This window comes from Aspergillus alliaceus (assembly GCF_009176365.1).
Source record: "Aspergillus alliaceus strain CBS 536.65 unplaced genomic scaffold BDW43scaffold_3, whole genome shotgun sequence".
Classification (NCBI taxonomy): domain Eukaryota; kingdom Fungi; phylum Ascomycota; class Eurotiomycetes; order Eurotiales; family Aspergillaceae; genus Aspergillus; species Aspergillus alliaceus.
In genome coordinates, this window is record NW_022474686.1 from 1077005 (window position 1) to 1089424 (window position 12420).

At 46.7% G+C, this 12420-nt stretch overlaps 3 protein-coding genes across 3 annotated transcripts; all 3 read right to left on the reverse strand.

The window, feature by feature from the left end:
• Window positions 1–2843: 2843 nt before the first annotated feature.
• On the reverse strand, window positions 2844–3728 carry BDW43DRAFT_121343 (telomerase reverse transcriptase). The gene is made up of 2 exons (XM_032038080.1): window positions 3662–3728; window positions 2844–3601 (listed from the first exon to the last, which is right to left on the reverse strand). The coding sequence occupies exon 2, from the start codon at window positions 3513–3515 to the stop codon at window positions 2976–2978; it is 540 nt and encodes a 179-aa protein (XP_031905508.1). The 5' UTR covers window positions 3516–3601; window positions 3662–3728; the 3' UTR covers window positions 2844–2975.
• BDW43DRAFT_121342 (uncharacterized protein) lies at window positions 3729–4453 on the reverse strand. Its single transcript, XM_032038079.1, has 2 exons — window positions 4209–4453; window positions 3729–4156 (listed from the first exon to the last, which is right to left on the reverse strand). Exons 1-2 carry the CDS (start codon window positions 4282–4284, stop codon window positions 3882–3884), a joined length of 351 nt encoding a protein of 116 aa, XP_031905509.1. The 5' UTR covers window positions 4285–4453; the 3' UTR covers window positions 3729–3881.
• BDW43DRAFT_121394 (uncharacterized protein) lies at window positions 4434–5141 on the reverse strand. The gene is made up of 2 exons (XM_032038083.1): window positions 4657–5141; window positions 4434–4594 (listed from the first exon to the last, which is right to left on the reverse strand). Exons 1-2 carry the CDS (start codon window positions 5089–5091, stop codon window positions 4583–4585), a joined length of 447 nt encoding a protein of 148 aa, XP_031905510.1. The 5' UTR covers window positions 5092–5141; the 3' UTR covers window positions 4434–4582.
• Between the last annotated feature and the right edge of the window lie 7279 nt (window positions 5142–12420).

Below are 12420 nucleotides of genomic sequence, written 5' to 3' on the forward strand. Positions count from 1 at the left end.
CACCAGGGGAAGCCTGAGGCTGCCAGGTCACCGTCTTTGGGCGCGGTCTGGCCAATCCCACGACTGCGGCTGGTGCGATGGACTATACCGAAAGAATACCATCCCAGGCGCCGATCGCTGACCAAGGATGCCGTGCACGCAGGGCTAATATACCGGGATGATACTAGTTCCTCTCGTATCTTTACCGTTTCCAAACGGTGGATTCAATGCCACCTCGTCACCGAAGCGTCATTCAGTGAGAGAAAAACCAAGGAAGATCGTGAGCGGGCAAAATGATGAAAACCAAAGCTTGTTGTTGATATTTACCTTCTTTAGAAATTTAAAAACAACAAACGGAAATATTTCGCCTCCCCCTTTTTCCCACCCCTTCTACGCCCTTGGGTCCAGTCACATTTGCATCCACGCCCAAGGGTTTCGTGGTATGCGAGGTTCGTACCATGGATCCTAATCCACACCCACAAATTGGGCCATATACTTAAATTCTCTTTCGCCCGAATGCGCAGTTCGCTTTGTTTATGGTCAACAACGGTTGATAGAATCAATTGGCTGCTACATAACTCGTCCAAACTTATCTAACTACTGTGGTACCTGATCGGAGATCGATCTGAGACAAAACCATTTTGCCACCCTCGCTCCACTCTTACCCTGAAGCTTTTTATCAATCCTCCCTCTTTCTGTGTGTTTCTATATGATTATGCCACATATAGCGGAGACCCGGTATGGGAAAAATTTTTTTGAAGATAAAAATTAAAGGAGGAAAGAATAGACGAAAAACAAGAACAAGAATAATAATTCTCTGTAGTGGTACCGTACGTAGATATATAACTTCCTCATATCTGTATTTCCATTACTCGAGACAAAAAACCAATCTTATCTACAACATCTATTTGTCATACCGTTCAAATCTTCGCAAGTATCGGATAATAACACCAGACTTATCCACACTAATTCAAGCTGCGGAGATTAAGTAAAAATCTTTTTGCAGTAGAAGTGTGGGCTAGGGCTGTATATATCCGGCTAAAACCTCCAGCTACCATACATTACATTCCCCTTCTGTACTACCTGTGCCAGCCGTATAGCCTTCGCGTCAGATCTTGGTCGACTACCCTTCAGGACCAGATCCAACCAACGCAACACAAGTGTGTATCGTGTTTGCTTACGGCTCAACACAAACTGAAAGGCCGCAGCTGCGAGGTACTGGATCTGTGAATGCTGCAGAGTGCATACAGAGAGCGAGGACGATCCCACGGTTGCGCCTCCTCGCGGACCGCATTCACGTTTACTCTGAATCAGTCGATGAGCAAGCTTGGTTATATCTCGGATGATTCGTATGATAACCTCCACAGGAGGGTGCGCTTGTCCTCGGAGTGACCTTATATACTGATACATCTTCATAGCGGTAGTTAGGTAATTCGCATACAAATTAGAAAGAACCACGGTAAGTGAATTGTGGTTTGTGTCCAGGTACATAGGGTGCATGAGTAGCTTGAAGGATGCAAGCAGCTTCCTGTGCAGCGTACGCCCTGGGGCTCGTGCGGACTCAACGGTTAAGGAATTTGAGAGGGTCACGGCAGCGGCTTCACCTCCTTCGAGTATGCGGTTATGATCTTTGTAGATCTCTAGAGTGCGCGTATCGATCAAACTCCCACAGTAAGGGAAGAAAGAAGTGTCAACCATCCGTGGAATCTGAGTGCCCTCCACGGTGGCGGCAAAGTTGACGAGGCTCTTTGCTGGATTCACAGAGACGCCATACGCCGGCTGTCCTTTAATCATTACTTCCAAGAAGCATTTGGCAAGGTCAGGGTTCGAGGTGATCAGCAAAAAGTCGTCAACAAGGCGAAGAAGTAATGTTTCGTTGGACTGTAAGAAGCCCAGGATCTCCCTCTCCATTTCTGCGTAGAATAAGTTGCAGAGAAGACTAGAAAGCACTGAGCCCTGAGGAATACCATTACGTTGGCGGAAGTACTTCCTGCCGAATCTCACCAGATTATTGCGGACGTGCTCATCAAGCAAATCCAGTAGATCTTCAGCATGGTGCTCGTTTTGTCCTGGCATATCAACAAAAACCGTGTTCCTCCTGTGGCTAGTTCCACCATTCCCGATTGCTTCCATCAGATGCAGTGGACTCGTAGCGGGCGCTGCTCTGCTCACGAACCTGCGGAAGGCCTTGTTCGGCCATGTTTCGCGCATCGGCCACATGCTGCCGAATTCATCTGGCGGTCGCATTTCGACATGCTTCGTGAGATGATACGCTTCTTCGGAGACCAGTGCTTCGACGAGACGGACTAGTTTATCCTGAGGAATTGTATCGAAGCAAGATTGAATATCTAGTTTGACAAAATAGAAGGCCGGCAGCGAGTCAACTCTCTTGTGGACCGCTAGCAAGCTTTCTCTGAAATATTTGAGCCGCAAATGTATGTCCCCTATAGAGGATACACATGAGCCCATATCATTCTGTTTTCGCGTCTTTTCGTAGTTCAACATGTTGTAGATGGGAGTAATGGTTGAGTTGATGCTTGGCCCCAGGAAGCCCTTACTTCCGGTCCATTTAGCTTTGACTAACATCCTTCGTCGTAGATTCAAAATTGGACGAATCCCGGTCGTCTTTGGAAGAAGTCGCAAGGTGCCGTATGGCAGAGACCTGCGATTGAGCATGCGCTCTGCTTTATCTGACTTGAGCTCCTCGAAAGTAGAAAGCTTGAGGTCTGCCATGGGTTGTTCAGTCAAGCGACGCCAAACATCGTGCCGGAAGTAGAATAGACGGTTCCGATGCGTTTGAGATTCAGTGACGTAAAAGTTGGCCCGTATGAGTGGTATCAGAATTGAATCGAATATGTAATAGATGAATTCGTGTAGTATTTCTGTGCGCTTGTGTAGATCGGATAATGAGATCTTATTCTGGCAAGAATTCTGGATGTGGAGTGTGGGAGGTTCAAGCCAGGGTATGCATGTGACCTATTAGGGAGATATTCGCATTAGCAATCCATCCTTGGTTGGATGTGATCTATTCGAACCTTGATCCCCTTGCAGACTTCATGAACGCTGAGGCTTTCAAACCGTCGCATGCGCACGAATCGATCAACATGCCTGAAGACAACCATTTGGTGGGTAATTTTGTGTTGGCGATTTCCATAGAATTGGAGTGGGATTAGGCTTCGCAGTACTGCCCGACAAAAAGCCGATACCGACGAAGTTGGTGTCGCGTAATCTGTCATGCTGAGCTTCGGCCTAGTAACGTTTGCTTTCGTGTCAGGACTTTCGTTCTTTGGGCGCAACCACGTCTTCGCCGATGACTTGGATATATCGTCGGCTGCTGCTTGCTGATTCTTTTCTCGAAATTGTGTTATCAACTGTTCTGATGCTGATTTTTTCAGGTCCTCACTAAGTACTCCAATCTGGGAATCGAAGTGATCAAGTTTCCAGAGGCCAATGCGCTGAGATCTTAGTGCTAGTTCAAGGGTGAAAGACTGTATGACAAACCTGTGGTGGGCAATAGTAACGTAACAGCTTTTCATATGAGCATTGCTTATTGCGATTTTGTAACTGTCGTACCAGTTCCACAGCCTTTCCTCGAAGCCTTTTAGGCACTTTCAGTGACCCGCTGCATTATCCATCAGTCATGGCAAGTTTTGTTACAAGCCTTTTTTTCCTGGCTCTTTACCTCTGCTTCGCGATCTCTTGCTCTCGTGAAGAGTAGTTGTTGACAGGAAGAGTAGATGTACGGGCATCAAGCGGACACGTAAACACATTGTGCAGGCCGAATTGTCGAGGGAATAAATATTTCATCACATGCACAGTTTGCGTTAATGAATCTGAGGATGGAAAGCGATTCAAAACGTCTCCTCTAGCCGTTACTAGGAAGTCTATTGATATCAATCATCTTAGGAACACTCACGGCGGCTTGACAATCCTGATTGAACCATCCCCTTCGCATCAAAAGCAGGGCGCGCATATAACATATGCCGTCGGAAGAACACTATGCTATTTGGCTTGGAAATGTCTCTTCTGTGGTCTTCTGTGTTGCCTTGGACTTTAGAATTTCTAGCAGCCCCTGCAGGTAGCAAAGAATTGCTTTCAGCAGTTTGTGCAATCTTAGAACTCGGATCGTGTTCCCTAGGTGGCTTGTTCACTGGTTCAAGAACCGAAAGTGGAATTCCTGGGCTCACGCGTAAGCACTCATTTTCCAGGCCGTAGATAGCATGACTTGCCACTCAATTGATAGTAGATGCCCTTCCGGCAATCTATGGGGATAAAAACCCCACAGTCGAATAAGAGACTTGACATGATCTCCTCCCCATTGCTCCCTAGGAGTCCAAGGACATTTGTCCACGGCGCCCGCTTTAGAACCTGAACATTCTTATTGGGGAAGCGTGCCACTATCCCAGGAATACTACAAGCAAGAGCATCATTCTGCGTGGTGACTTGCAGCCCAGAAGCACGTTGGAATCCATGAGCCAATATGTGCTGCGGTTTCTGGTACGAAAACCCGCAACGATTGAACAGCGTCGATATAACAAAATCCACAATCTGTATTTAGAGTTAACAGAAGCTTGCGCAGCAATCACGATTATATGGACTAATATCACCGCCAGGACTGGAATGGTAGAGTTTTGTATGTAATCTTCAAGGACTTGTAGATCGCGGTGTCCATCTTACCTCTGCCTGAGGACAAGGAGGCCCAGTATCAGTACTGATAAGCAAAGACCTATCTTGCGATGCCGTGAAATCAGCTAATTCTCGTCGTAGCTCTTGACTGCGCGCCGGAGTTGGCTCTTTCAACACGCCTACTAGAGTGGTGTCAAGCAACTGTGACAACCCCCCTAAACCGCTATTAGTTGGGTCATAAGTAGGTACCGATGCAATCCTTCTGCGACGAGACTTGGATGACAAGGGTATTTGTTTGAGGAGGTACTGTCTCAGTGTCACGACCTGGCGGTAGTATATCGAAATCACGGGATGGGAATATTCAGACGCCGCATCCTTACTGAGGACACAGGGTACTCCCACTCGGCTGCTGGTCTGCGTGGAAACTTGCGGTAGATATTCCCGCGATTGGCCTTTCTTGATGGGCCTCTTCCTTTTCTTGCCCATTGAGGAGAAAACGAACAATATGGATGGATTCAATATCACATGGGCCCAATACGCTAGACTATGGGTTAGGATTGAGTGGTCGGTGATACTAGTTAAAGGACTTGGCGAACGCGACGCGCTTCGAGAAAGTGATCTAACCTCATTTGGGTGGCCCCTACTACCAAGTTCCACCACAATCATCGTACTAGTGACTACATACTCTGTATAGTATGTACAGTACATGATCCGCTAGAACCTACATTGTATCCTTATATATTTTAAATAGTCCCTATGTACATAATACTGCCTACCTAAGTCGTCTCTCAAACAGAGCCTACATAATGTTGGTGCATATCTAGGCAAATGGCTTGAGCACTAATTATTGAACAAGGACTATGGAAGGCCCTTTTAAAATCTGGAGTGTGAAGCAGTGTTTGCTCATATGGGACGGCCTAGAAGCGCGCGCGCGAACAACTCGACTGGCGAGTCGACTGCTTCTCAATGTTATAAAGCTTTGATTGCTGGATCTCTAGCTGCCGCCCGCCCAAGGAAGCATAGAACATTCGGTCTTGCTGAGGACCCATATAGGAAAGCATTATGATAGGAAAACGCCTTTCACCTGGGAATAGAAACTCGTACTTTTGAGCCTCTCCCGGTCTATCTAAAAGAGCTTCATGTTCATCCTCATCTTCTACCTTCTGTTGGTTGGCACGATCCGCGTGGCAAAAACCAGTGTATACAGCTCTCCCCATTAAATCGAACCCTCGCTGCCGTCGAGAGGCTGGGGATACTAGATTAATATTGCTAAGTCTATATATCTTGGTGGTAGGAGAATGCAAGGCTACTAACCTTACTACTACCCGCAGCTTCAAATATCCGAGAAGCGACAAGTACCCACAAGACAAAACTGGTTGCCCAGTTGTCAACTTAGGAGCAGATACGATGTGTACAGCTTCCTGTATCCCAGTGGCGAGTGCCAGTCTTTGTTATGTCATAGTCAATAAAATGATAGTCTATGCCCTTTCCATTGGGCTCGACAGTGTGGCTGCTGAGTGATTTAAGGCGCAGAGGTTCGAACAGATCGGCGGGCTTGGACCTGGGCCAGCGAATGCAGAGCACATGCGTTCAAAGTCATATGGGTCAAGATGAATGTCTAAACTGCTTAGACTTAGATCAGCAAGATAGCCTCGACTTGTGATTTTGCTGCATCTTATGTTCTCCCATAAGTCGGTTAGCCGCTTGCGTGCGGATTGGCTCGTTTGAGGCATTATGGTAATTCACGGAGTATGATCTGGGAGTAATTATGTTGTAGCGATAAAACAGTGTTGCGAGTGGGACTTCTGGAAGGGCTGTTGATAGAAGTTGAAAATAAGAGCAACGGGTGAAGTGTTTTGGGTGAAGGGCCTGCAGTGAATAAATATCTCCATCAGAGTGACCTCACTACTCCCTCAACACCTACTATTCCGTGTATGAAGGGTTGCGACTCCAACGCTAGAAAAAATATCTAAATATACTTCTTGTGCTTGTACAGACTTAACACAGGAAAATCACCGCTACACATCGAATTTTCCCCATTCGTTGCCTTGCATACAGCAAAAGTCCGCGCGGCGAGGACGAGAGCTGCTCTTGAAGTGTGTTTTAGCCGGTATGTGAGAGTTTTAAAATTGTTGATAGGGAAATTGTAATCTTTGAGGGTCGTTGCATGTTCTTATCTCCCACTAAGATATACCTCATCGCACCTCTCCCTCCGACCTACTACATCACTCTTATATTCCCCAACACTAACCACACCAGAACCACCCCTTAACCCCGCCGAGTGGTCTATTGTCAAGTCCTATGGCGGATGGACGAACTCCCTACTCAGCTATAGATCGAAGCAATATAAAAATGAAGGTGCCGAGGAGGGTCTGGTAAATCTGAAGGCGTTAGTTGAAGATGATGATTAGGGGGATGTGCATGATCCCGTATCAAGAATTGATGTGTCAGAGATGGATTGAACAATGTGGAGAAAGTGAAGTCGTCTAAAGGATAGCCTTTGCTGCTAGGAACTAAGAATGAGAGGACGGTATTGCTCTTCGGCTGGTCTGGGGAGCGGGTGTCCTTTATTATACTATGGTGCGTAAGGTGAGTAGGGTTGTAGGTTGGTAGAGTCAGATGGAGAGTATTTTTGTGGGTTATGGTAATTGTTGTTGTGGATGGTGCGCATTAGAGGTAGCTATTACAGTTCAATTCACTGAGAGTAGTGATTCCCAGGGAAAAAGTGTGAATCATTGTGTTCCTCTTCCTCTTCTCCTCTCTTCTCTTTCTCAACCTAACCATCCAACGTTCCAGCCACCGTTGTCATGGCTGATGCTACTATCAATAACAACGGATTGGCTGCAAGCCGCCACGAACTAGTCGCTGCGGCTGGAGCCGGTGGGAGACGTCCCAACCGGGGTGGTGGTGGAGGTCACCGTGGTGATCGTGATCGGGTGGATAGGGTGAGGAAAGCGCGCAAAATCACATGTAACGAACGCCGAGCATGAGCCCGGTTGTTGCACTGTGGCCACCGACCTGCAGGCGGTGGTAAGAATGATGAGCCAGAGATCCCTACTGACCGACCCATACTAACAAGCTTTGCAATAGGCTTGGATGGTTCGAGAGAATGCCGCCGGTACGATACTCCCCCTGTCCCGGCTGCCCGTGTTCCCCGGGGCAACAGCGCCTACGCGTGCTGGGTCCGAAATCGCGCGAGCGACGCCAGGCCCGCCGGCAGCAGCAGCAACAACAACGGACCAGCTTTGAGCAGATGCAGTGTGAATTGCAAAGCTTGCGCCTGCAACTGTAGGAGAGAAACGCGCAGCTCCAACAGGCTCGGTCGCTCGCCCTGGTACTGGCACATAATCCTGTGGAAGACGGGGCTCATGATGATGGGGAAAATCTGGTAAAATAGGAACCAGGAGACAATCCGACGGATACTACATAATTTAGACCACCGGCGCTGAAAAAGTGCCCGTCGCCTTGAGACGTCTCTCCCTGTCCCTGACCCTGACGAGGATCCGAGATGGTGCCACCGCGCTGAAAAGTGCCGGTGGTTAAAATTCCGCGGAAATTTGGGTGCCTGGTCGTCGGGCGTGGCCGACACCAGGACTCCAGCGACGAGCTCGCACTTCACCGTGGTGCTAGAGTCTAGTAGCCATTGGCGAAGCTAAACGAGCTCCCTTTTAATTTACCCTATCTTGCCTCATGTCTAAGGAGGAATGAAGCTTCAAGTACGTTAGCGTTGCGATTTGTAGTTTTCAAGACGAATAACATCGAGGCGAGTGACATTGTTATCTATACCTAATGAGTGTACGTACTTAACTAGGGCTGGGACTTGCTGATATCTGCAGGAAGGGTACATGTGTATATAGGTCATACTTGAACCTTCTCTGCGTGTTGCCGCAAATCAAGTGTCAGACTCGCAGTCGGACAACGAGGAGATACCACTTTCGGGACTGAGACCCACCACTAGCAAAAAAGCGTTGGTGGGAAATCTGGTGTGACCTGATCCTCAGCTACAGCGGATGAGGGTGTTGAGTAAAGTATGCCAGTAGTCTATGGAGTACTGGACCCTGTGACGGAGCAGACCGATGTTTGAAGTTGATGGATAGTAGTCTTCTAACGGACAGCGCTGTAGACGCTGGAAAGCCAATAAACGTCCCAAATAGGCACTTTTGTTCCGGATATTGATATCAAGCCAAGAATAAATGTATAATGGATGTTTCCTAGAAGACACAAGCTCCACGTAGTATTGAGAACCCTGGGGCTGTGCATCATCTGATATCACTCCTCAACCCCAAACAGGGTAGGAGCATAGTAGGCTAGTCGCAAATATTGACAGACTACCCAGGGGTATGGAGAAATGTTTCGCAGGTCGCATCTGACATGGAGAGCCCCCCTGTTCCTATCGAATGTTTTAGCATGAGACTGGGTTAGTCCCACATGTCAAAGAAATATGAACGCCTGAAAGACTATCAGTTAATAGTTGCAGAGTTCTGAAACACACGCAGATGGTTGCCTCAAATTGCCCCGATTGGGAACCTTGAAGATGGTAGGTATCTACGGGAATAGAAGCAGGTTCTATCTGCTGTATTCAGTACTTCGTCTCCTTTCCCATGCCTTGCCTGTTTGCCACTTTAAGGGGTAAGTTTACGGATAAGATGGTACTCTTCAAGTGCGGTATCATGATGAAAAGGTTGTTTGCTTCGTTTGCACTGTATCTTGGCGCAATGCAATGGAAATTTGATGCTCATAGAAATTGCATGGAAGCAACGATTTCTAGGTATTGTGAAGAGAGCAATTCTTTTTGTGTCTACTCAAGTGCTGCCGTAATTAATGTGAAAACTGTTGGGCCATACACTATACCACCAACTATACTCTCCTAAATTGCCACCTTCCCGAGCTATTATAGAGGATATTGTGATGTGGAGTATTGTGTGGTTATTACAAACCGCGCCATAGCGTAATATTATCCTTGATCTTAGAGGGTTTCGCGACCCGCATGCCAGAGAGGACCGTTTCTGCCAGAGATATGCGGATGCAAAAGGGCTACATCCGGCGGGCCGGACGGGTAACTATTGTTCATTGGGGTTTGAGAAAACACCCGATGGGCTCGACACCGCCAGAAGCCTGCCAGTACTAACATACAAGGTAACCCTTGATTAGAAAAATTTATTGAGATAATTATGACTCGCATTACTTGTACGGAAGGAATTGGGCATCTGTGAGTAGCGTACATACACATAAGTACGACCAGCCTAGAGCATCGTTAATGGGGCCGAAGCGATGGAGAACAGTAAAAATTTTTCTACCAATATCCAATGTGCGGCACTGACACTGTAGGTAATCTACGGATCGGAAGTCTCTGTGGGTCAGTAGAATTCGTAGTAAATGTGTTAATAGGATCATCAGCCAGGACAGGATAATGGCTTGTCGATCAATTGTTGTTCCTGACGATTCTGCAGGGAATTACAGAAAGTCATAATAACCCAGAGTGAGGAGAAATCGTGGGTTGAAGACAGCATCCATCGCCAGTCAATGTGCTTCGCACGGACATGGAGCATCAACCCAGATCCTTGGAACGACGGTGGTCTAGAAAAGTCCCAAAACGCTAGTAGCATTCCCGAGGAAGGACAATGGTAAAATAATTTATCCCCACTAGGTCAGCCTGACCCTGGAATGTTTCCCGTCTTCGTCTTGCGGAGTCTGGGGACGTTTCTCTGGTACAGCCCCTGGGAGATATGTCATTGACTACGGAGCAATGCCCTGACTTTCCATTCAATCAAATCAAGTCAGTGGTAGGGAACATTTCCTTTCAATTGCTCCCACCCTTGTGGCTTGTTGGCGGGTTGGTGTTGGCCTGCAGAATAAAGATTTTGTTGTTCTCCGTACTTTCCCCCCCCCAATGCAAGGCATTAGAATTGCGACCACAATTTCTAGGTAACCAGCGGTGTGACCGCAGACGGACGGGCTGGCAGGAGCTGAGAAATTACGGACGAACCAGTTAAGCAAGAGACATGAATCTCCAGCCAGTGACATTATACACATGAGAGGGTGGGTGGTAGTGGAGCCAATGGAATCACGATACACCACCGGACTTCACCAGAGGGATCCTTGCATGCAATAATAAGCAGGAAGAACGTTGACAGATGTCGGCCACAATCGATAAAGAAACAATTATTGCTGTGAATTAGATCTATGCTTCTTGCCTGCTAGGTACAGCATATGGGTATTGCTTTTTTTTACCTTATAGGTAGGTTAACTGGCTTAGCCTGAAGAATCGCTTATAGTTAAGCTGGTGTTGGGCCGGAAAAAAAAAACAAGGATACAGTTTACTAACCACTCTATCTCTCAACACCCAGATGGGACAAATACAAATGTACGATAAATACGCTTTTTCTACCTAGACTAGCGTACAGTATGCTCAGCTTCCTTTTTCTGTACTTCGGACGGCACATCCATGATTCATGCAATGGTTACCTAACCCGGCAGACTACATAATAAGATTAAACTCTCGAGATTTCCCCTGCACATTCCTATTCTAATATGCCCAGGTCACGAGGTAAAGGATGTATGGACAGGGTCTAAACTGGGAGGAACGGCATCGTTTCACCGTACTACTGCAAAAGCACACCGACCTGGTATCGAATGACTTTATTACTCTTCCTCCCTTGCTCATATACCGAGGATTGTAGTGCGTCGAAACTTAATATCGGAAGAGAAGGGGGAAAAGAACTTCGGGTTTCCAGGCCAGTCAGATGAATTGAATTGTTCTCGAACGATTGTTTATCTTCTACGTGGCCCCTATGTGAGGGGTCAGATGTATGGCATGATCGGTTTCTACTGGTCACAAAGAATAAGGGATAGGGCCCCGGCTACTCACTACCTTATCGATCGTCTTGTCTTCATTTGATCTTAGGCTGATCTCAGATGTTAACCCGGTTCTTATGCAGACACATGGGAGTAAAGCTGGTTGTTGGTTGAACCCAATTGGAACGGACAAAACGCAATACGGTGTAATTACCTGAGGTTGACCCTTCATTTTGTTACCTTGGAGGTTTCCAATACTCCAACGGATCCAAACGGAAAAGAAGCATGAAAGCCTGGTTTACACAAACTTTATCATAAAATTCAAAGCAGTTCAAGTAAAGCGAAAAAGAAGAAAAGCTGTCTGAAGTCCAGAACCTAAAAAGGAACGAAAAGCCGAAGGCCCAAGTCAAACAAAAATGTGTGGCGTCCCGAAAATGATAGTCCCAAGGAAGCGATACAAAATGATACATGGACAGCCAAAGGCTCGAAGAGAATGGTCAAACCCCGGCCAATCAATATCAATTATATATTGGTTATAAGAATATACTCGACCTAATCCTCTGGCCTAGTAGCTACTAGCGTTCTTTATACATTTAGTTCAATAACAAATTACAATTTTTTTCCCGCACCAGAAGCAGACTAGGTGATCCGGCCGCTAAAAGAAAAAGTGCTAAAGAGATTTTTGAACGATCGAGTCAGCAAGCATACCTATAATTGTACGTTGGATGTTGTGTACTGGGTAGGAAGGACAACCCACGGGACAAGAAAGAAAAGAATATTTATCTCTCTCCCTTTTTTTTTTTTTTTTTGTAATCATACTATGATTGGATTTTATTGGTAGGAATATGTACTGGCACTACTCCCAATATCCCCTGACGTCCATTTTTATTTTTATTCTTTACAGACTAGGTAGTTTCAAATTTCATTGCCTTACTCCGTACCTTTTCCCACACCCGAGAACCACTTTTTGAAGATCTACTTTTCGAGAACTCCGTACTAGATTATGGGCCATAAGCTGGT